Source organism: Carassius auratus, chromosome 28 (genome assembly GCF_003368295.1).
Source record: "Carassius auratus strain Wakin chromosome 28, ASM336829v1, whole genome shotgun sequence".
In the NCBI taxonomy this organism is placed as follows: domain Eukaryota; kingdom Metazoa; phylum Chordata; class Actinopteri; order Cypriniformes; family Cyprinidae; genus Carassius; species Carassius auratus.
Window position 1 is genome coordinate 7,406,879 of NC_039270.1, and position 23,863 is coordinate 7,430,741.

A 23,863-nucleotide genomic window follows, 5' to 3' on the forward strand; every position below is an offset into this window, starting at 1 on the left:
GTCTTTGTTGGCACTCAGCACAAGTAATTCAGTGCTATTATCCTTAAAGATGTCTCTGTCTCACAGTTTGTGGTCGGAAATTACATCTGGAGGCATGCAGAAACAGATCTATGCCTGCTTGCTTTCTTAACACCTTTATTTACTCTGCTGGGCGCTTCTGCTGGTTTAGCACGGTAAAAGCAAAACCATTCTGTTTCAGGATAAAGAGTTTTGCACAAATCTCCAGCAAATCTGAACATCTCACTACCAGCACACATGACTTCCTATTTAGATTTCTGGAAATTATGCCTTTTTTTTAGCAGGCCTATCAAAATGAATATTTCTTATAAATGAATGTTTCCTTTTGATTGGCAAGAAAGGTTTTCCTTACAGAAATTAAATATTAGTGTTTGGTTTGTATAACGTCATTATACCCATTAGAGAACATTCTAGAAGTTATTATTTTTGTTTAATTAATAACATCCACCATGCAATGTTCTATCAATGCTAATTTATGGTTAGAAGAAAACATTACAACCTAAAAAGAACATTCCCCTAATTTGGTTCCCAAAAATAAGATTAACCAAACAGGAACCAAAAACGAACGTTTGCTGTGTCATGTTCATCAAAACTTTCATTTATCTGATCAAAAACAGATTGTGAAATTTTACAACAATTCAAATAACTTTTCTGTTTGAATATATTTTAAAGGGTTAGTTCAGCCAAAAAAACGAATATTGTCATCGTTTACTCACCCTAGTGTTGTTCTATTGCCATATGCCCTTTTTTCTTTATCAGACCCAGAAAATAAATTTAAAAAATGTCTAATGCATGCTCGTCCACATAATTAAAGTGCATGGAGATTTTAAAAATGACTCCCAAGTATCTCACATGTGACAAATGTCATATATTCCAGGTGTCCTGCGGGTATACGATAATGTATGGTAAGAAACAAACTGTAACAAATAGCATTACTTAACCGTTGATCTCTTGTTTATGCGTTCAAGAGATTTATTAGCGCAGTAGTTCACTCCAACTAACCCAGGAAAAGCACACAATTTGTGCCGAAAAAATATAGAGATGAAAAAAAATGCAGACAACACAACGAAATATTTAATTACAAAAGACTTTTATTTACATTCTTAAGAATAAATCAAACAGAAGACAACAGGAAATGCTATGTGTGCGCCTGCAAGTTTGAATATTTCGTCTCTGAGACTTGATCACAAGCACTACAGAATAGTTAGCGTACAAGTAATGAATGTCAATGTCACGGTTACTGCGAATAGAAAACGTGTCTAGTAATCAGAGTTCATACATAACTGTGACCAGAGAGGAAATATAAATAGCTGTAAGCAGATCCTCATACCGCTATCAAACCTTATCTTTGGACAAAGATGTTAACGCTGATGTCTTTGCTTTAGTCAATACTTCGACGCAGATGAAATCGTTTGGATTTACTCCAGGGGAAGACTGCTTTGAAAATACAAACTAAACAGTGGATTTAATTGCAACCAGTGGGCTTCTTTTTGTCTGTAGGAGACCGAGCAGCCCACTCACTAAATAGTGCAAATGGACACAAATCCAGTAAACATCACACTGTGTCTGTTGGTAGAAACTGTTTTCTGTTCTGCTGACTTTTACATAGGGTTCAACTGCAGCACCAGCACCACGACAAAAATGTACCATCAGTCCCTCTTCAAATACTGCTCACCTACAGCGTCAGACAAATCATAAATACACTTATTTAAAATATATATATATACATACACAAAGAAAAATAACTTTTATAAAGCCTCAATTAAATCAATATGTAGAATTCATCCCAGACGATAAAATGCTGTAAGTAGGAACTACTTTATTCAACTCAAGGTTGGCATCGCAATGTTCATTTCTCTCAAAAGGTGCTAATAGTAAAGCAAAGCTCTTCGATATGTGTCCAACTCAACCACGGCCCAGCGTCCAGTTCACCCCACCAGATCACCATCTAGTGGCCAAAGTCAGTATTTACAGTGCATCGTTTCACAAAGCCATTTCAAAGAAGAGGAAGAAAACAACTCTTCAATTTCTTTTAGGGCAGGTAAATATCAAAAAGGTTGAGAAAACACTGTGTGTTTGGATAAGGGTCCCATTTTTGCCTCTGCATCTCAACATTGGTTTTTAATATGCTGTTGTTGTGAATTTTTGGGGGGAGTCGAAACAGTCTTGGCGTAGTTTGGTGGTACTGACTGAGGGGTGCTGATTCTGGACTGAGAGACCTTGGGGGGTGTTTGTAAAAGTGCTCTTTAGCGTGTGTGTGGTCGGCTAGGTGGACGTGACCGTCGTTCCGCTGCCTAGTTTGATGATCATCTGTTGGCAGTCGTGAAGGGTGCGTTTGTCGCCTAGTTTCTCCAGCGTCCGGGCGGCGTCCACCAGCATGCCCACCCTCTGGCCCGGAGCGGACAGGAAGTAAGGGGGCAGGTAGCGGCATGCCAGCAACACGGCCTCTGCCTGCTCCCTCTGGCCTGGATGCATCTCACACTCATCTGTGCATCACACACACACACACACACACACACACACACACACACACACACACACACACACACAAACAAATATAGAGTAAATGTAAGTAGGGAGCACACTAACAACAACAAGTCACTCTTCTGTTGGCTGATAACTTGTCACTTCTGAACATATTAACGTGTCCTTTCTGAAGAAAAGTATTTGTTTATAAAAAAATTAATATTATTGACCCACTAACTTATGAACTGTATTGATATGATAAATAAAAATGGCACATTTCATGACTGGAAAATTGGACCTGAATGCCACATTTAAACACCGTTGCTCAAAATTCTCAGATGTTGTCAATTTGATTCAAATAAAGACATTTCAAAAATCCAAAATGCTTGTAAATGCTCTGCATGTTCACCTGTTCTGCTTCCAGGTGTGGCGCGGCGGCGCAGACTGCGGTCCAAGAGCTGGTGTGTGCGTGTTGGACTGGCTCCCGCCATCAGCCGAGCTGTGGCTTCATGCAGGAACAACTGCAGAGACACAAAAACACAGCGACTGTGTTAAACAGGCAAACACTTGAACCCACACGAAACAACCCTGCCTGAAGCACGGCTGTTAAACCAAGAAAATAACCTGCTTTTGATGCCAAACATATTCAATCTTCTATAGAAAACAAGATTAGCATGCAACCTTTTTCCTAATCCACTTTAAATATGAACAAACATCAAAAAAAATATATTTGTGTGCATGTAGTGTTATTTACAAACAAAAAATAAAAAAATAAAATCACAAACCAATGGACAATAATGTATGAAGATATATATAAAGAAAGAATTAAAAAAAAAATATTAGTAAAAAATAAAAAGTCTGTGTGTCTGAGATAGAGAGTTGGTGGCATTATGGGTATATACTGTTTGATGCTTATATAAGATTTTGATCACACTGCCTGACCCAGGACAAGTTGTGTGCAATAGTTTGCTCAAACAGATAATTGTCTAGTTCAGTGAACCTTAGACATAAATATGAGCGTGTCATGTTTCCAGCGTGGACTCTGGCCTCTCACCCTGCGCATGGCCGGTCTGAAGCTCTGGGCGAGTTTGCGGAGCGAGCTGAGGTCCTGCTGGAAGCCCTGCAGCTCTGCAGGCGAGGCGGCCGCCGGGGAGCTCTGCTGAGACGCCACCTGCTGCTCCCGCCACACATTAGTGCGCGTCACCAACAACAGATCACACAGCAGCAACTGCACCAGCTACAGCACACACACACAGATGCAAACAAATCAGACAACCACAAAACCAAAGCACAGATATACCAGCAAAAAAACAACATGCTCTGGTTGTCATACAAATGATGTGTCGCCATCCGTTTAACATCATGAAAATCAGTGTGTTCAGGAGTCACTGCGGTCCAGCTCTGTATTGCACTGCAGGAACATTGCACAGTTGAGGCACATGCAATGCAACTACAATGCACTACAGCGCTGTCCAAGAAAAAAAGCACACGGCGCAAACTAATAGCTCCCCATAAAACATGTCCATGTGGGCATCTACCTTGTCTAGCGTGTTGGTGCTGCAGTGTGGGCCGAGGTTGAGGCTCTCTCTGAACAGAGCGCTGGCTTTCTCGCAGTAGCCGAGGCTGAGCTGGTAGTTCTCCGGTTTGGCCAGCAGGGAGCGCACCGCTTTGAAAGTGTTCAGACAGGCTTTGGGCAGCGGGCTCCTGCAACACAAACAGGATGCGCTTAGCACAGACAGAGCTAAAAGCAATAAACCCACACAAAATGCACATCAAACCAAGCGTTATTCCCGGACGGCGAGCGGAAAGATAAATGCGGCTGTATCAACAAAGACTGATTCGCCAGGAAAAGCCACTCTGATGAGAGCAACTGATAACTCTGCAGTCTCTTTACAACCAATTTCTTCTTTGTTTACTTGTGCTAATGATATTTTCTTAAAGTAAATATAGTCTGAGAGTGGCATTGGGGGATGAATTCAACACAGCTTTTCCTGGCGAGACCACCACCATACTAATAATGACAATAATAAAACCTCAATAAAATAGTAATACTACTATTTTGGACTGTCACATGTCACTCACTCAGCGGTCTGAAGGCTGCGTGGCAGGTGCTCCACTGCCGGGTACAATCTCTCTGCCGCCACGTCATCTCCCTGGAGCCAATTAATGATCACAACCGCAACCGACGACCACCATTTGGAGTGAGGGTCACATCCTGGAGGTCAGGGACATAATGGTGATCACACACGCACACTCACAAACGGTCCTTCATTCACCCGACTAACATCCGCTTGAATGAAAACAAGCTGATATGAACGCAGTGTGATGTGAACAGCGCTCAGCTGAACAGGAAGCAACAACGCAAACTCATCCGAGCTGTACAAACAAATGAAATCGTATTCTCTGATATCGCCAAGATCAGAGCAGAAGATCATTGAGGACTGACCTGTTACGGTGGCCATGTTTGATCCGATGGCGAAGGACTGCGTCGTGGCTCCTGCTGCGTCTGAGGCGCTGGTGAGCAACTGCAGATATTCCAGAGAATCTGAGTATTCGCTGTCAAAAAAAAACACACGCAACACAAATCAGCTTCCCAACTGTACAATTATACGACCGATTCAGAAGTAAAGTAAACGGGGCACTGAATGTTAAATAAAGTGTCAGGTTTCTGAAGCAGTGCAGGTCTATTTCCTACAGTAGCATGGGTGAGATTGTATGTAAACTAGCATTGAGAATGATCACCCACCCATCTCCATCAGTGAGGGTCTTGTCGCCTCGCGGCTGTGCCACACAGTACAGGGCCTTTTCCAACAGATGCTCGCGGAAGGCCTGGGTCACCTGAGCCAGCGGGTCAACTACAGACGAATGCAAAAACACACAAGGGTGAGCCAGGGGAATTGTACACATGATCCCTTCAGTCTGATTTGGTCTGTATGGCGCTGACCTGAGTTTCCCGCCTGGCTGTAGATGCTCTCTTTAGGGGTGCTGCGAATGGACCAGTCCTCGTCCACAAAGAAACGATGACCCAGCGGGTGACACAACCACTGCATGGCAGGAGGGACGCTGCCACTGGGAGACAGACAGGCCTGCCGGGCGCTGCTCAAGAACACTCGCTGCAGGACAGAAAAAATAAAAGTCTCCACTTAGCATCAAAATATGGATACACTATCAAACAAATATGAAAGGAAGTGCCATTCAAATAACTGTAGCGGATATGGAAGTATATGGACTTAACGTGGAGTCATTTGCTTCCCATGTACACCTGCTTTTGTGGTTTGATCTTAGTCAATATTTGCATGCAGTAGACAGCAGAGCAGCTCGCTAGGATTTGGATCAGGGGTGTGAGTGTGCACGTGTGTGTACTAACAGTAGTGAAGTGAAGCAGGCGGGGAAGGCTGGTTTTAACCCGTAGGGCTGCAGAAACATAGATTTCTGCCAGTGTGGCAACAGGGAGACAGTCTCCTGCACACTCGGCCAGGTTGAGAGCGCTCAGTGCCATGTGGATCGCAGAGAGATGGCTTCCTCCAAGCTTGCCTGCACACACATCATAAGCAAACGATGAATGGCGAGATGATTTATCATGTATTATGTCTGGTTAAGGTGTGCCACGGTTTCCTGTAGAAGAACTTAATGTTCTAAATCGGTCTCTGACAAATAACAAATGACAGACCACAAGTAATTCAGGAGCAGCACAGAGATGCGATCATATGAATAAGCAGAATTTTGGGGTCCAATTTGAGCTTCAGTTGCAGGGTTATTACTGTATAGTTATTTGAAACTAAAACCAGAAGAAAATAAAAAAATACAAATCAAACATTTTTGTTGCTTCAAATAAATGTTATCAGAAAAAAATAGGGATAATTTTGCATTTAAATTAGGTTTAAAATGGTGTACAAAAAAAATCATTTATTTTAAAAATACTAAAAATTAGTAAAACTAACTTTTTTCACTAATAGTTAAAAAATATTAAATAAATAAAAATAATAATCATCTCAACGACACTTAAATAACACTGTATGGTTGCTTTGAAAAATTAGTAAATAAAAAACCACCTGACTGGATGTGAATCATTGGCTATTAGCGGAAAGTGAGAAATACCCTTTTTTTTGTTTACCAAACTTTTATTTCCTCATTTTGAGTGGCTACACTTTAATTCTCAATATTTAATCATTTGTTCTTGTTTTAGTTCAGTCGTGGCCATAAATTAAATACATTAAAACAAGGAAACATCGTAGTACAGTGTGACCATAATTTAACTTAAAGTAGGGAACAAATTAAAAACTAGCGATAATAATTTCTTAATTCGTGGCCACAATATCTTTTATTTTCTCTCTCTCCATATATTATGTCCGGGCCTCCGTATTCTTCTGTAAAAAGGGCAATATAGATTGATTGTACCCAAAATAACTGCTTTATAATTGCTAAATGATTATTTGCGATGATTAGCTCTACAAAACCACAATGTTTTCTTTAAAACATGTTGACCGTCATACGTTTGTTTGGTTATATGCATATATTCATAATTCATTATACTATGGTGAACTAAGGGGCGACCTAGTGTTCCTGTGGCTCAAGTGGTAGAGCATTGCTTTAGCAGCGCAAGGTTGTGGGTTCGATTCCCAGATTTCCCACAACCTTGCGATGTACCACAATGTTTTCTTTCAAACATGTTGGCTGTCATACGTTTGTTTGGCTATATCCATATATTCATAATTCCCACAACCTTGCGCTTTTACACTTGACATGTAAAAACAATAATAATACAATGAAATTCAAATGTTGGAGATAAGGTGATAAATTGGTCCTGACAGTTGCTCTTCACAAGGTTACCTGATTCCTCTATAAGCTACAGTGACTTACCGGTCATGTGGAGTTGGTGTAGACGGTGGTAGACCAAGGCTGCATCGCGGCAGCTCTTACGGGCATCTTCCTGTAGGGGGCGGTTGGAACGGAGGGCTCCGGCACGGCTGGCTAGCCAGCGGCCCACCCACAGTCTCTGCAGACACAGACGCAGGGCGGACCACAGCACCGCACAGGTCAGGTCCAGCTGAGACGTGGGCAGAGGCCGAGCAAGAGCTTTGAGACACGTCCAGAGGTTCTGAGAGGCCTGAGCAAAGTCGCCCTGCAGAAAACCATTAGACGAACTGCCATCAAAGAAAATCTGGTGGACTCTGACCGCCATGCCAATAACAGATGAGTGCAAGAAAGCATTCTATACCCTGGCTAGATCCAGATCGGCCTGTTTGCGGTGTCTCCAGAAGAGGACAGATGATTCGGAGTGAGGTCTGGTCACAGGTTCTCCATACACGAGCAGACGGATCAAAACTCCAGCAACCAGAACACCGTTCAACAGCCACACCAGAAGAGTGGGCAACATCCAATCCATCCAACCCCAAGACTCGGCTACATGCATCAAAACAAGATCGCATTGTTAGCATTCAGATAGGGATGGGACGCTACTCTGAACATATCGGGAGTATTAGCACCTGCATCCTGCACTGCCAGCATACTCCTTCCTGTGTGTCCAGAGACAGTCGTCCCGGAGCTGCTCCAGCCGCCACACAGCAGAGACGCCAATGGGTTAAAGGACAGGAAGAGCAGGGTGAAGGCGCACAGAGCCATGCGAGAGCGGTCCAGCATTCCTCCAGCCCTCTCAACCACATGCTAATAGAGAGAACAGGAAACAGAAATTGGCGTTAGATCATTACATGGTTATTCTTCCAAGTTCTTGACCTCAGGCAATCGAATTATCCACCGCACACTACCACGTCCAATTACTTCATGACCGAAGCCAATTCATTAAAGCCATGAAAGGAGCTCTGGAAGAGCTGGGTTTCTGCTACCTTGTTGTCTTCTTCCATCGGGCTGTCCGGCTCTGAGTCACTGCCGTGGTGCGAGAAGGGGCCGCTGGATTGAGGCGAGCCGACATCTGATGCTGGAGGGGTGGGGATTTCTGGTTTCACATCCACCTCCATGATCACAAGGTCCTTCAGAGACTCTGAGGAGGAGAAGCCACAAGTCAATGCAAAAACAACCACGCTCCCCATGAGCTTAATTGTACTGATTGTGCACTTTTGATACTTCAAATCTTTTAGAAAAGTGTACTTTCAGATAATACATTACTAGAATAAAAGGCCTTTTAGGTGTACTTAAAGAGTTACTTGCATGACTATAATTCTTTACACTTAAAAGTACACTTTGTAATAATTACAAATTTCTAAATATAGATTTTACTTAAAGTACATTATACATCATGCTTTGATAAACTTTTGTCATGCTTTAAAGTACAATTCTTTTAATGTTGATTGGCAAACTAAAGCACATGTGAGTTACTTGATTAGCATTTTTTTAATGTGTTTTTTGATAATACATTTAAAGTTGATAGACATTTTAAATGTTCTAAACTGAAATGTCATCTTTACAAATGTGTAATTACGAATTTAAATATATGATATGCATGTTGTTTCTATAGAATGCCGTTTGTTAGTACATTCAGTACTTTAACCATATAATCAAAGACAACAGAAGTAATTATGAATCAGGCTACATATAAAAATGCGCCTTAAATAAGTCCTACTTAAGAGGGTCAAAAAGGCACTCAACATATTAAATCATATTGCATTTAATATACATTTAAACAGAACTTACTGTTCTTCTGAATGGACATTTTGAGTGCAATGTTCTCCTGCTTTAGTTTTTGGTTGGACTGCTGAAGGTAGCGAATGAAGTCAATGGCTTTCTTCAATATGGCCGACTTATTCAGCTGTATAAGACAAAAAATTCATCTTGTAGTGATGTTAAAGGCATCTTCCAGGTAAAAAGTAAGAGCTAGAAAATCGACTAATCTAGGTTAGCTCATCTAGTTAAACTCATTTGGTTAAAGTTTTCAAATGAACTTCAAGGGTGACTAAGATGAGGAAACCAGCTATGACCAGTTATGTAATTGGGTTTTGGCTTCACCTTAGCTTCTGTCCCAGCCACCAGGTCTTTGAGCTCAATGATCTTGTCATTGATGGAAGAGCGGTAGCGTTTTTCAATGGCGTTATGGGCTGTGCGTTTCTCGCCCTTGTGCGGCTGGCCGCCTGGTTTCCCGCTGATGGCGATGCGATTGATGGGCAGCTTCTCCGTGTCCACCACCAGCGGAACGGTGGTCAGGATGGTGCCTCCACTCATCAGTGCCTGAGACAAGAGATGCACAGTTCCACAAAATAAAAACAGAGGTCTTCAGAAACACATCAGGGAAAAAAAAGTGAGAAATATTTAAAATAGCGGTTTCTTGAACATGAATGTATAGCACTACTAATACAATTAAAGGTCAGTTAATCCAAGAACAAAACAACAAGCTGAAGCAAATCTGTGAGTTTTGACTTCCACTTGGGACTGTGTTTGTGTACCTGCAGTGAGGTGTTGTGGACTGGTGCCGTGGATGTAGCCAGCGATGTGATGCAGGGTGACGCGACTGTTGTTACCATGCATGCATCAGGCTTTAGAGTTGTGAGTAAGAGAGAGTCTGCCTTAATGAACTGCGGCTGCAACAACACCTGCAGAACACATGAACAATGCTTAGTGCACACAATTAAGACTGTAAATGTAAGTTATTGTGCATGTGGGCATCAGCAAGCAAATAAAAGCACTTACAGGAACCTGCTGAAGCTGGGGGGAGATGGTCTGTGTTGGAGGGCTGGACGAGGTGGTCAGGATTGGTGAAGCCGAGAGGCTCTGCACCTGGGCTTGGATGGCCATTGGCTGAACTATCTGTGGCGATGTGGAGAGACTCGAGATTGGCTGAGGGGAGCTCTGCTGGGTGACAGCTGCAAGAACCAATTAGATCATGAGAGGAAAGAAAGGAAAGAAGTTGCACTAAAACAACAAACAGCATTCAGGCAGAAACCTTAACCACTTTTTGTTCCACCCTGGAGGAAAAAATATTATTGTTTGAAATCTATTGATATGTGAACACACTAACAATCAGCAAGATATGGTGATATTTTTAAGCAGTTGTTTGGACTCTCATTCTGACGGCACCCATTCACTGCAGAGGATCCACTGGTGATGTAAAGCTAAAATTTCGCCAAATCAAAATCTGACTGAACTTCGATCTACACTAGTGTGATGTTGTATTCTCTCTTTGGCCTGGTGGTGTCATTACCCTAAGGTTTAAAAACGATAAGCAGATTGAAAGGACATTATAAAAGCATATACAAAGAAAGAATATGGGCTGGGCAGCTTTACACATGAACACACTGTACGGTAAAAGTTCACTAGGTTTCTAGGACTGACAACTGTGACTTCACTGTCTGCACTTTGAACTCAAATAGCCTTTTCTGACATATGTACGGTGGCCGAGAGAGCGCAACGCGCTGCAACTTCAGAAAACACATGCAAATAGGAAAAAGCACCAGCAAATCAAGAAAACTTCATCAGTTTGACAGCAGGTGATGCAAATGCTCACAACACAACCAAATAAAGATTTTTATTTGCAGCGCGTTTCTTTTGTTGTGTTGTGAGCATTTGCAGCTCGTGTGTTGTCCAATTGAAGAAGTTTTTTTTTTTAATTTGCGGGTGTTTTTATCTATTTGCAGTGCCTTGAGCTGTCTCGGCCATTGTACATATGACTGATCAAAGGTGATTCAATTTATAGTCTTAGTAATATTGGTAGTCAGAAACAATGTTCATTCAGTGCATAACTCATGAACAACATGTATAATCATTACAGAAAAGAACTCTTAAATCTTTAATAAAAAATATTTGAGATCGATGACAACTTTTGATCTAGTTACTATAAAATGTTTTCATGGGACACAAACACATGCTTTCATAAAAGCACACATCTGATTCAACCATTAAATTAAATATATAAAGCACTGCACTGATTTAAAAATGACTGTGATAATATGATAACACTAGAACAAATAATTAGCCCAGCTGATTTAACCACTATTGCTGAGCCGATAAATGTTCTTACACATTGTTACCAAGTATAACTTATTATTATCAATTATAAGGAAACAAGAAAGCATTTCCACACTTCTTAGAAAAAGCACTTTAATTTGACTTTATTTGTTGCTTATGTTCAATATTGAATGTTCAGTTTTTGTATGCAAGTGTTTCTACTGCCTGACAGTAACTGTGGAAGTCACATCAACACCTGACAGTTGAAAAGGCCAATGCATCCAAATTAAGGTGATAATTTAATAAAATGTGAAGTATTTAGAAGACGAAAAAGTTTAGTTGGCAATTTAATACCCACTTTATTGGGAGGCTATTCAGCTTTCCGACTTAAGAAACATGTAAATCATTAGAGGGAGTCACTTAACCCTCACTGTACCAAATGCTTTAGTTATATAGTAGTTACTTGTTAAAGACCATTTTTGAAAAATTAGCTTCTCAGGTAGCTGTAATTTACACCCTGTGAGATTTAGTGCTAATAGATGTAACTGACACATTATTGGTAAGATAAGTATAACATGGCATGTTTCTGAAAGTTCCTTCTTGCGGTTTTATTTTCACTGGTAGGTCTTGCACACAAATGAGAGATTTGTCTCTTCAAAGTGCTGTATTTGGCCATATATTTTAAAAACAATGTCAAAAAATACTAGATAAAAACGTTACCTAATTCTCTTAAAAACGTAATATCATTTACTGCCTTAAAATTTTCAATTCCTTTTTAAAGATGTTGTCTATCTGCCAAATTTGGATGTATAGTCTCTTATAATTTAAACAATGAACTGAAATGTATAAAAAAAATTTGATGTTACCATGATTTAAATTTACAATGTTTTTAATTTGTAATTTTGAAAAGCTTTGTGTACAGATGATGCTAGCTGCATTTCCATTACCCTTCAAATTGGGCCAATCGAAATTGCGAATTGAAAATACGGCCAATGGAAACACTTCAATTAAAAAAAAAAAATATGCACACAAGGTTTTCAGGCAATCTGAAAAAGGAATATTTCGCAAAACTGTAATGGATTTTTTCTTCAATGGAAGTGTTTGCTGTAATGGAAACACTTCAGGAGTGTCAAAAACGTCATTGAATTGGTTGAATTCTACAGGATTTCAGGCTAGTGTGGTGGCTGCGATATATACGTAAACCTATACCAACACCTGTCACTATGACTTATCTCGAGAGAAAAAAAAAAAAATCACATTTTAGTTACATAACATCGATTAATGGAAACACTGTCATTTTTAAAAAAAAATTCTCGACTTTAATCAAATATCTAAATATAAATACAAATCTGCGAAAACAACTTAAAACACTGTATTTTCCATTCCAGTCCAGTATTGATGATATGACTTTTTACGCCATGCATTTGCGCACATACCTACAGACTGACATGTGATCTGCATTCACATGACGGCACAGTTTTCACCGTTTTTCTGTGAGTACACACAGACAATTATGGTATCGCTTTCAAATGGCTAAAATGCATAAACAAGTTTAAGTTCGGTGTTTAGTTGATGTAAGTGCCCACTTATTGATCACAGAATTTTTTTACATGATAAAACTTACCAGTATAACTGTTCTGGTTGGGGTAAGTGACAACGGGCTGCTGCTGCTGTGGTTGGGGTGTCGGTGAGCTGAAGAGGGCCTGCTGGGTAGCACTGAAGGAAGGACTCTTCACAGCTGGAGCAGTTTGGCTAGGGGCCGGCAGGGTCGAAGGGTGGAGGCTGGGAGATGGAGCTGGCTGAGCTTTGGGCTGCATGGTCTGTAGTGTGGTTGGGTTTGCGGGGGTGGAGGTCACCTGTGCCAAAGGAGACTGCTGGAAAGTGGGAGGGTGGAACACCTTGTCTGGGATGGAAGAGCTGCGGGTGATTGGGGGTCCGAGCAGGGCATCCAAGTGGGGGTTGCTGCTGAGGATGGAGGAGGTGTTGGTGGGTGTAGAAGAGGTGGGTGGAGGAGAGGAAGGGCTGGAGTGGGGGAGGACTGAGAGGTCCTGCGTGGGGGCTACGGGGGCAGAAAATGAAGCATGATCGAAAAGCCCTCCAAACTCCATGTCCTGGTTGTTGATAAGCTGGAGCATATCTGTTAAAACATGGAAACGGAGATGGATACAGTGACCAATGAACTCCTTCAAGCATTCAAAAGCAACACCACAATCATAGGTTTGATTCCCAGGGAATGCATGAATTTAATCAGATGTACTGTCAAAAAGGATATGATGTGTGTTTGACAGCACTGTAATAAAAGGGAGGTGCATAACAATTTGATAACGTTATCACTAGGGCTGTGATAAACGATTATTTTTTAAACGATTAATCTAGCGATTATTTTTCCAGACCGATTCGATTTAGATTATCTCCCCATTAATTTACTACTAACAATTTATACATGTTGATTTACATATCTGAATAAAAAAAACATGAATTCCTTAACATTGCAATATATGTTTATTGCTCTTAAAATTACAAAATAATAGACTGACTAAGAATGCATTACTTTGCACTTGTATAGAGATAGCATTCAATAAAACCTTGAAGCCTTGAAAACACATAGCTTACTGAAACAAGCTTACTGAACACATAGGGCCCTAGCTTACTGAAAAAAAAGTTCTTCTTTCATATGAAAATAACAACAACTTGATGTCTAGCATTCAATAAAAAAGGTCACCCAAAATACTTATTTAGAGCAATTGAAAGAATACAGTAACCAATGTAAACTTGAGGGCTTTAAGCTAATACAGAGAGTGCTTTTCCAAAAAAAAAAAAAAAAAAAAAATTACAGAGGGAGCCAGCAGCCTATCATGGAGAACAAAAAAAATCTCTGAATGCTCCACGTGAAACTTTGGCGTTCCGCCCTTTTTCTATCTTATTTAATGATATTGATTAATATGTACAAGGGAGAGAGAGAGCAATAAGCGCTCGTGTTGTTTGAAGATTGTGAGTGTGCGCGCACAGGCGGGGCTCTCTCTCGTACGCGCCCCTGTCAGGCGCAGCAGTCATTCTATTCTACATCACTCACCGATCAAATAAGGCTTTGACAGCCGCCAAAAAAAAAGATCAATGCAAAAAAAAAACTGGATTGGTTATATAACGTTGGACAGAATGTTGATCCGGCCATCGCGTATATTCAGCGCACATAAGGTAAACGTTTTGCAAAGGTTTTTTAGAGAAATAAAAACAGGTGGACGAATCGATGTGCATATTTTGCGTCAATGTATTTATGCCATCATCCATCACCGATGGCTGATAGACATCACGGTGTCGCGCCGGCATCATGATCCACTCCCCACCCCCTTATTGAATGCACAATTAATTTTTAGTTTCACTATCACTTTCGAGATTCGCGATCGCACGTACTCCGTTAAAGCCTGACTACGTCAGACTTCCTAATTCCGCTCAATTTCATTTCGCTTCTGTACTCAGTCTGATACAGCGTCAGAGCTTTCTGTTTGCCACCGGTCTGGAAACAGCCGGGCCAATCAACGAACAGAGGGCGGGCTGAGAGCCGTGACGTAGATGCTAAGTGCCGAGTTTTACATTGTAGGTTAAATTTTAAACTTCAGACAAGCGCCCCCTAGCGAGAGAGAAAACACTTCTCTATTATGCCATTCCAGACTCTATCTACGAAGCAAAGTGAAGTAGCAGACTCTGGTATTACCAGGCTAACTCCGTTATACTATGGATCTGAAAATCATTCGCCATCTTTCTCAGTCATCTCTCCTTCATCATGTCTACGACGGACGCGACAGCTGTCGTGTGGCACCACGCCTGATCAGCTAAAGACTGTCTACACTGGATGTGTCAAAGTGACCATTGAAAATCTTTTTGAAATTTGTGTCAGCGCGTCATAAATAGAACACGGCAGCAGTTTACTGTAAGGGATTTGTGGCGTCATGCCGCAGCGGCCGCACCATATCCAGTGTAGACAGCATCACTGATTATACTATTAACTGATCTATAAATAATGAATCTCTGTCATAGATCAGTGGTTCTATAGTATTTTGTTGCGTCGATCGCATCTTGTGTAGACATGGTGTTAGGAATGGTTATTTGTTTTCCCTTATAAGGATTTTTCCTAAAATCCCCCGCCTGGCTAGCAATAATAGCATGTAGCGGATCATCCTGGCACACAATAAACACAATGCATTTTATTTTCTTTCCCAACCATGAATTGTGTCTTCATTGCTTTATTTTATGGTAGAGTTAAGTGTGGTTTTGCAAGGCTATGAGGTAAACTAAAGCTTACTGGCTATTAAAATAATTATATCCCTGCACCAGCTTACAGTCATAAAAAAACAAGTTAAAAATTACTTAAAAGATTTGCACTTGACATTATATCTTTTTGTGGGGTTTTGTTTCTGCCAATTCTATGAAGTTGCCATATATTTATTTAAACATTTATTTAAATTAGCCCTTTTTAATTTGAAATACACTTGGCCACAACTATGATCATTCTTCCTTGAATATGCAAGAAATGCTTTACTTTAATCTGAACACAGTTGATGATCGGTATAACACACAGCACACAATAAGCCTGTGAGATCTACAGAGCACAAGTTCATTTTCACACTCATCGGGTCTGATCCCACATCTGCACTAAACCAATACAGCTCATGCTGCCTGGCTTTAATTCAGCTGTAGGCTGGAGACGCTGCTCTGACTGCAGAGTGCCCCATTACAGAGTTTCATCATTCACCACAAATCCTCTCAGAGACAAGATCCTCGTCTCACAATCACCTTCAGCCCAATGAATGAAATACATTCATTAGAGGAAACCATGACACCTCAAATGTTTAAACTACAGATTATGAAACTCAAAAACCTGCAGGCTACAAAACCACTGAGGAAATTAAAGTTTTATAATAAATGATAACACTGGGTGACCATTTATCAAGATCACATAATCACATTCATCGAGTTGTGCCAGCATAAAGACATTTTAATTTTCCTCACTTTAATAGACAATTTATTCTAGACACACCCTAAAGGAACAAGTCAACCACTTGAAAGTAACAATACAGTTACAGTTAATTATAGTTATTATTATTGTTAATATTATTACTGGAACAAAGCATTATTATAATAACCACATTCTTTTTATTATAATACAATAATATTATTATGGTCTGAGATAAAGAACTAAAAAAAAAAATCACATTACATAAACTGGAATTTAAATGTGATAAATGTTACTTATGTATATTACATAAAAGTTAATTGGGTAAATTAAACAGGTCAAAAGATTTTTTTTTTTTTTTTACATTTCCCAAGTAACTACCCAAAAGATTAACTGCTTGACTTATTGTTATTATTACTACTAGTAGGTATCTTAATTATGAATAATTACTGCTGATATTTACTGATTATGCACAGTTAGAACATTACTATAATTGTTAATAATTATTGCTGTTATTTACTTATTATATTCATGTAAAGTTATAAAATTATTATTATTATTTATATGTATTTAATTAATTAATTTATTACAAATAACAAGGAAAGTTAATTCCCAACAGGATAAATATATACACACAGAGATTTTTTTTTCAACTGCTCAAAATGTGTTTTGCATACATACATGTGATGTGACCCAGTAAAACACAAGACTTCTTCAGCGTGCACGAGCATGGTTTATATGAGGTGATCGCGCTCAGCCAATCAGAGGCCTGGAAAGTACCTCCTCTGCTTGCTGCGAGGTTACTATCGGACACAATCCGCTTCAGCACAGGGTTACTGTCGGTCACCTCACTTATACATTCACTGTACATTTAAGGTTGAACCATTACTGATATAAATACAAAAAAAAAAAAAAACTATAATAATGCAAAATATTTCAAAGTAAACAAATACACACAGTGAGACATATTCGTACTTTAAAGATATTTCAGTGTCGAAACATTTTCTAAAACACATTTTGGAATGACATGCACAACTGCTGACGTTTTACCTGTCAGTTTGATGTTTTAGGTCTTAATTGTAAATTATAAGGGAACTGTGTCGGTGGGTCAGAATGCTAGGGGATGGCCGCGAGTAACCCCGCGTGACGTCACCACACCAAGTTAGAGGGGGCGGGGCCGCTCTCAATGCAACAACTTCAGCCAGACGATGAACACCGTCCGACATCTAATGACACCTTGCATTTTATTTTCATTTCAATGAGATCTAACATACAGAGCAACAATAACTATGTGAAAATAAAGCACCCAGGCGTCTGCAATTTGTTTTTGTAGCTGACGCCCACCTAACGTTACTGCCTTCCAGTGTTAGTGTGACGGATACAGTTGATTCTGAGTAAAACACGACACTGTGGTTCAATATGATAACTCGAGCATTATGGATTTATAATAATAATAAGCTTAGTTATTATAAACACGTGTATACGTCTGACAGCACCATCTATATGTAACGTTATTCGTTTCTAAACTACAAACACACAGTTCCCTGTGTCCAGCGCTGCGACTGTAAACAGACGCTCTCTCACCATCGATGTCATTGAGCAGGGCCGTGTCGATCTCACTCGGGTCGTGAAGAGACAGACTGGAGTCCAAGGGGTCCAGTGACGGGTCGTCAAAAGACAGATTCATGGTCCTCAAATGCTCTTTCAGGCTGACTTCAGAAGTATTCAGGTGCAACACACAACAAGCGTTATTCCATGTAAACTAGGAACTTCTTGCACTTGCCGGGAGAGCAAATATGCCCGGACATTTATTGGCTGCGTTTCGTAGGATCCGCTTAATTTTCGATAAATTCAACTTTGTTACTGATTCAGTCAACTACTTGCTCGCCCTCGTTTCCATACTGCCGCACAAGGTAAAGTTGACTTAAGAGTTTGCTGTTCTGCACATTAGCATGCTAAGAGCGAGAGCCAGGCAAACCCGAGAGCGCTGTGGGTGATTGACACGCCGCTCGACCAATCAGAACTTGCTCTTTTAGCAGACGCTCTTTCACTTGACGTGCCCTCTCTCGGTACTGCCATTCAAGTGTCTGGTTGACATAGACAGTAAAAGAAGCTTGTTAAGTGAGGTTGGAAAGATAAGAAACTGCAATTTAAGTCATTTTTTTAGGTTGACTTTTACTGTAATTTATTTTAGTTAAAACAGAGTATGTTTTGGATTGTTATTATTATTATTGTTCCTCCCATATCTTATTATCGTATTACATGTTTCAAGTTTCTAAATGTTTAAAAGTATTTGTCAGCTATTGAAACACGTTAATACTTATACTGACCTATTCAATTAATAAGTTGAGAGTCAATATATGTTAGAAGAATATAAGTTTTCGATATAGTTTTAAATGTAAAGCGCCGATTAAACAGTCCCTTTTTTGTTTACAAAATCTCAGTCGGCAGCAGCATGGTCGAGACTTCAGTGGGCTTGTCTCTGTCAGCCAATCAGAGCCACGCAGAAAAAGGACGCTGCGCGATCAAGTTTGTCTGAGCTGCAGTGATGACTCCGCCTGTAGAACCAGAGGAAACGACCAATAGAGAGCCAGAGAGCGAGTGGGGTGATGTGACGTCACACGCGTGGCACCGTGATTACATCATGTATTTCTCATTGAAAAAGGATAATAAACTTTAAAAAAGGGGATTTATGTCAAATAATGCTGAAATAATCTGATTTATGTACAAAAAACACGTTATTATATAAAATAAATTAGATGCATCCAATATATTCACAAATGACATTATACACTCAAGAATTAAAACATATATGCAATTATTATAATAGGATGGATTGTTCTGACCTAAATAATTAGTTGACTTTGTGTTTACAAAGTTAAATAATTCTATATGTCTCTGAAGTCGTATCAACAAACTGAGGTGAAGTGTGTCAGTGACCGATAGTAACACCGCTGAAGGACTGCAGAGAAACGAGACAATCTGAAATACATGTAGAAAGTGTTTGCTGAAGGAGGCGAAAGAGTCCCGATTCTTCAGACTTTTCTCCATCAAGCTCTTCAGCAGCTCTATTGCAATCCAATCAGTGGTTAAAGAGACTCCTGTTTAAACTAACGTAACACTAGAACATAATTTAAATGCAAACTAGCATAATGGTTGAACTAACAATGAATAACTGCATTTTCATTCATTAACATGAACAAACAATGAAAAATACATGTATTACTGTATTTATTCATCTTTGTTAATGTTAGTTAATGAAAATGCAGTTATTCATTGTTAGTTCATGTAAATTCACAGTGCATTAACTAATGTTAACAAGCACAACTTTCGATTTGAACAATGCATTAGTAAACGTTGAAATTAACATCAACTAAGACTAATAAATGCTGTAGAAGGACTGTTCTTGCTTAGATCATGTTAACTAAAGTAATTAACTAACATTAACTAATATACCATTATTCTAAAGTGTTACCAGCATAATATTATTATTGTTGTTAACGTAATTAACACTTCTGTTATCATGTTAATGTTTTATTAAAATTATTCTAAATGAACAAACACCCGGATTGGATCAACCATACATTATCATTATTGGATTATTGCATTGCGTTTTTAATTTGTTTTACCCAAATATAACTGATGTAGATAACGTATAATTTTAATTTGTGCTTATTTAAGCATAATCTTAATGTTCCGTTTTATCAAATATTATAGAATAGTATATAAAGGGATTTTGGGATTTTATTCAACTTATTTTTATTGTATTTTTTATTTTAAAAAATAGCCCGTTATTCTGACTGACATTGCAAACTGGTATTTGTTATCATATTGTTTTAATTTACCATCATAATCATGAACACACTAGTTTGTAGCGCAAATACTTTTATCATTTAATAATATCATTTATGCTTTCACAGAAAACAGCTTGAAAAATAACGTGGAAAGAGTACTAGTATAAAAATCGAACTCTGGAAAGAGAATTTAAAATGTTTAAATTAATGCTTTAAAATTTTAGTTGTGTCACAATAAAATAAGTCATGAATTTAATTTCCACAACTTAATCAGGCAACTGCATCCCAATTCAGTATTTTTAAAATGTAGTTAGATCACACAAAAGCAACCAATTCAGTTTTAACAACTCAAAAAGACCAAATGTCTGCACACATGGTAAAGACTGAATACAATTGAGAAAGCCCTTTAATTATTCTGCTTTTTAATAAATAAAGATAACCTTAGAAAAACTAGATATAACAGAAATATATTTTTTTTTTCTTTTGAGCTTCTTAAAATGAATCACACAGGAAAATGTTTGCATTAAGCAAATGAATCACTTTAATAAAATAGTTTGGATTAAACAATGAATCTGACAATAGGAAAATGTTACATTTCAATTACATTTCATTATTCTAAAATACATTTAGGACATTATGAGATAAATAATCAAAATAGTCAAGACTTTTAATATCACATGGCAACATTAATTTAAGAAGTTAATACAAACAATGATTGCCAAAGGATGAAAGCAAAGCTCTTTAGATATTAATAATAGCAGGTATAACACTTTCCTTCTTACAATTAAAAGGCTAGAAACAAAATAGATATTGCAGTTTTTTCATGGCGTAACAAATATCTATCTTTCAAATGACCTTAGCTAAGAAATCAGGCCATTATTGATTCCTGAACGTGCTGCAATTTCATTTCATTCAAAACCACACTGACTTGTGCCTTATATTCAAGTAAAGCACATGGCCCTCCAGTGTTTTTCACGTTTATCTGCTGATTTAGGGGGAGTGATGGAGGTTTGTTAGTATAACTGGCAACAAAGATTAAGCCCTTCCCATCATTAGATGCTTAACAATTGAGGTTTGCGAGTTTAAAATGCTTGATGCTTGATCTAGCTGCAGTTACTTTATATACATATAAGACTGAAGTGAACATCTTCCTCAGGTTGTTGGGAAGAGAGCAGAGCAACATTTAGCATGATTCAAATAGAGGTGTACAGTACAGCTGTTAGTGACTGTAAACGCACTGGAATGAAAACCACTGGTGATCCTGCAAAGCCCTGAAATCACACACCATAAAATCTTTCATGACAAAACTAAAAAAGAGGGACGTAATTAAATATTTAGATTTTTTAAACCAAAGTTAATACAAACTTTAAGTACTATACACACTTTTCTATTGTATATACACATTTTTTTGTATACCTATGGATACATATTTTACAAACACCATTAGGCTAATATAATTCTTGGTTAGGTCTAGCAAGAATTAGGACAAAGCAAAATATCAATTCATTTCCTAACTTCACTGCCAAATCTGGCAATTTTTGCTGAGTGAAATCAAATCTAAACAGGAATCTAACAGAAAGATGCAGAAAGAGGGCGAAATTTATGAAGACATGTCTGTCATATTTCATATGCCCCAAAAACAAGAAATTTTAGAAATGATATATTGTATCTAGCAAATGAAGCCTTATTGTTTTCCTCTATCAGTTTAAATATGTACAGTCTGTAAGCTGAACGTTAATTATGAGTAAATTATAAATATGTTTTTTGTAGATAAATCGCTCTGAAAAGTAAATACTGGTGGTGTAAAAATTTGTAAAAGTATGACTTTGAGGTTTGATTAATTTTGTTTATTATTATTTTAATGTTTATGAAAGATGTCCCTTACACTCAAAAGTCCACATATATTTGATTAAAAAATACAATAAAACAGTAATTTATGAAATATCATTACAATTTTTATTTTATTTGAATACATTTCAAAATGTTATTTATTTCTTCAGAAATCATGCTAATTTGCTGCTCAACACAATTATAATAATTTAAAAAATAATAATAATAATAACCACAGTTTCTACAAAACTGTTTTCAACATTGATGGCAATAACAATAGATTATTATTATTAATGTTGAAAAAGGTTTGGAAAATAATTGAAAATATATATTCTTATTATTATTATTATTAATGTTGAGAACTGTTTTGAAAACAGATGGAAAATATATATATATATTATTATTATTATCAATGTTGAAAAGTTTTGAAAACAGCTGGAAAATATTTATTTTTATTATTATTATTATTATTATTATTATTATTATTATCATCAATGTTGAAAACATTTTTGTAGAAATCAAAATAATTCTTTTGATTTTGGGATGAAATATGACGTTTGTTTTTAAACGCGCCTGTTCCAGTAAATCCTACATCATAACCAAAATTAGGATGCATTTTTCAAATGTTTTGTATTTTTGGATCAATAAACTGTATATGCATCTGATATCTGATCTATGCCTTAAAATGCCCTCAAACGGTGCCTTTAAAATTGTAAAACAGCAATGGCTCAGCAAACCTCAGCTCTTTGGAAATGGTCAACATATTTTAACAAAAACCTTTATCGATGGAAAACACGTTTCTTCTTCTGTCTTTGGTAATCCGCACGTGATGATTACAAGAATATAGCCACTTTTCTTCACCAGAGCCTCATAAACATGACGACCCACTGTCTATGCGCTCATACGCCTGATTTAGATCTAATATTTTCTTGCTCTATTTACCACAGAAACAGTTTGAATCACAATCCACAGCTGACTGAGAAGAACTGACCCACATGAATATCTCACCTCATGGAATGACAAACTTTAAGAGCGTTAGTTCATTAATGGATGATAAAGACCAAACCAATCAGCTCTATTCGACTATTATTTGACATGAATGAAAGAAGCGAGCTCTCTAAAGAGAATCATTTTGGCTACATGTTTGCTTAAGCCATCGCTTGCCGGCGTCGTTCAGCTCAAAGTCTGCGGCTATGAAGCTGGATTCTCACAGTGCTCTATCAGGCGGGGTGGGGGGGATTGGGGTGGTTTTAGTCAGGGGTCTTGCTGCCGTATAACATCAGTGGGTTTGTAAAGGAACAGGTGGAGTGCTGGAGGGAATGTGGTTGTGGTCACCAGGGAGAGCATCTGTCCCGTCACAGTTCTACAAGGCAAAGAGATTGTCCTCCGTCTGCTGTGTCCTCCTGCGGTTGCTGCTAGACGCGCTCACTAGAGGTCTGGGTTCTCCGGTGGCGGCGGCAGCGGCCAGCGGTGGACCCTGGTCTGCGACTTTGGCCCGCTCCTCTAAGAACTTGTCGAAGTCTAAAGAGACATCAGGAGAACAACTGTCAACTGCATTCATGAGTTCTATTCAATTCAAAAACAAATCTAAAAATCTATTCATTCCAAATGGATCTGTTTGTTAAACCTATAAATGAACTCTGAGTACTTAAAAAAAACTTGCATATCAAATATGATACAGTAGGCTTTATATAGTTAATGCAAATTTGAAATAGTATTTTAATTAGTGCTGTCAAACGATTAATCGCGATTAATCGCATCCAAAATAAAATAAACGTTTTTGTTTGCATAATATGTGTGTATTGTGTATATTAACTATGAATATATAAAAGACACACACATACAGCATATATTTTGAAAATATTTACATGTTTTTATATATTATTTACATTTATATTCATATAATTTATAT

General features: G+C 38.4%; 2 protein-coding genes across 5 annotated transcripts in view; both read right to left on the bottom strand.

The window, feature by feature from the left end:
• Positions 1 to 1,470: 1,470 nt before the first annotated feature.
• On the bottom strand, positions 1,471 to 18,357 carry srebf1 (sterol regulatory element binding transcription factor 1). Its single transcript, XM_026207478.1, has 19 exons — positions 17,912 to 18,357; positions 13,001 to 13,513; positions 10,123 to 10,295; positions 9,879 to 10,025; positions 9,445 to 9,663; positions 9,133 to 9,247; positions 8,328 to 8,482; positions 7,971 to 8,148; positions 7,703 to 7,887; positions 7,345 to 7,606; positions 5,852 to 6,018; positions 5,429 to 5,597; positions 5,231 to 5,339; positions 4,931 to 5,040; positions 4,567 to 4,699; positions 4,023 to 4,188; positions 3,539 to 3,721; positions 2,894 to 3,005; positions 1,471 to 2,504 (listed from the first exon to the last, which is right to left on the bottom strand). The coding sequence occupies exons 1-19, from the start codon at positions 18,012 to 18,014 to the stop codon at positions 2,284 to 2,286; spliced, it is 3,420 nt and encodes a 1,139-aa protein (XP_026063263.1). The 5' UTR covers positions 18,015 to 18,357; the 3' UTR covers positions 1,471 to 2,283.
• Positions 18,358 to 22,720: 4,363 nt separating this feature from the next.
• LOC113046627 (TOM1-like protein 2) overlaps positions 22,721 to 23,863 on the bottom strand; it is a 35,284-nt gene continuing 34,141 nt past the window's right edge. For all 4 annotated transcript variants that reach the window (XM_026207480.1, XM_026207483.1, XM_026207482.1 and 1 more), the window contains one exon: positions 22,721 to 23,472. In XM_026207480.1, the coding sequence (XP_026063265.1) occupies positions 23,315 to 23,472 (158 nt within the window). In that variant the 3' untranslated portion in view covers positions 22,721 to 23,314. The remainder of the gene's footprint in view (positions 23,473 to 23,863) is intronic.

What these genes read in the sequence shown, in the direction of transcription:
- srebf1 (XM_026207478.1), bottom strand. Translation starts at nt 18,014, where the DNA reads ATGAATCTGTCTTTTGACGACCCGTCACTGGACCCCTTGGACTCCAGT. An exon ending in TCCACAACACCTCACTGCAG is followed by an intron (nt 9,664 to 9,878) that starts GTACACAAACAC and finishes CTCTTGTCTCAG; the next exon opens with GCACTGATGAGTGGAGGCAC. An exon ending in CGATGGAAGAAGACAACAAG is followed by an intron (nt 8,149 to 8,327) that starts GTAGCAGAAACC and finishes TCTCTCTATTAG; the next exon opens with CATGTGGTTGAGAGGGCTGG.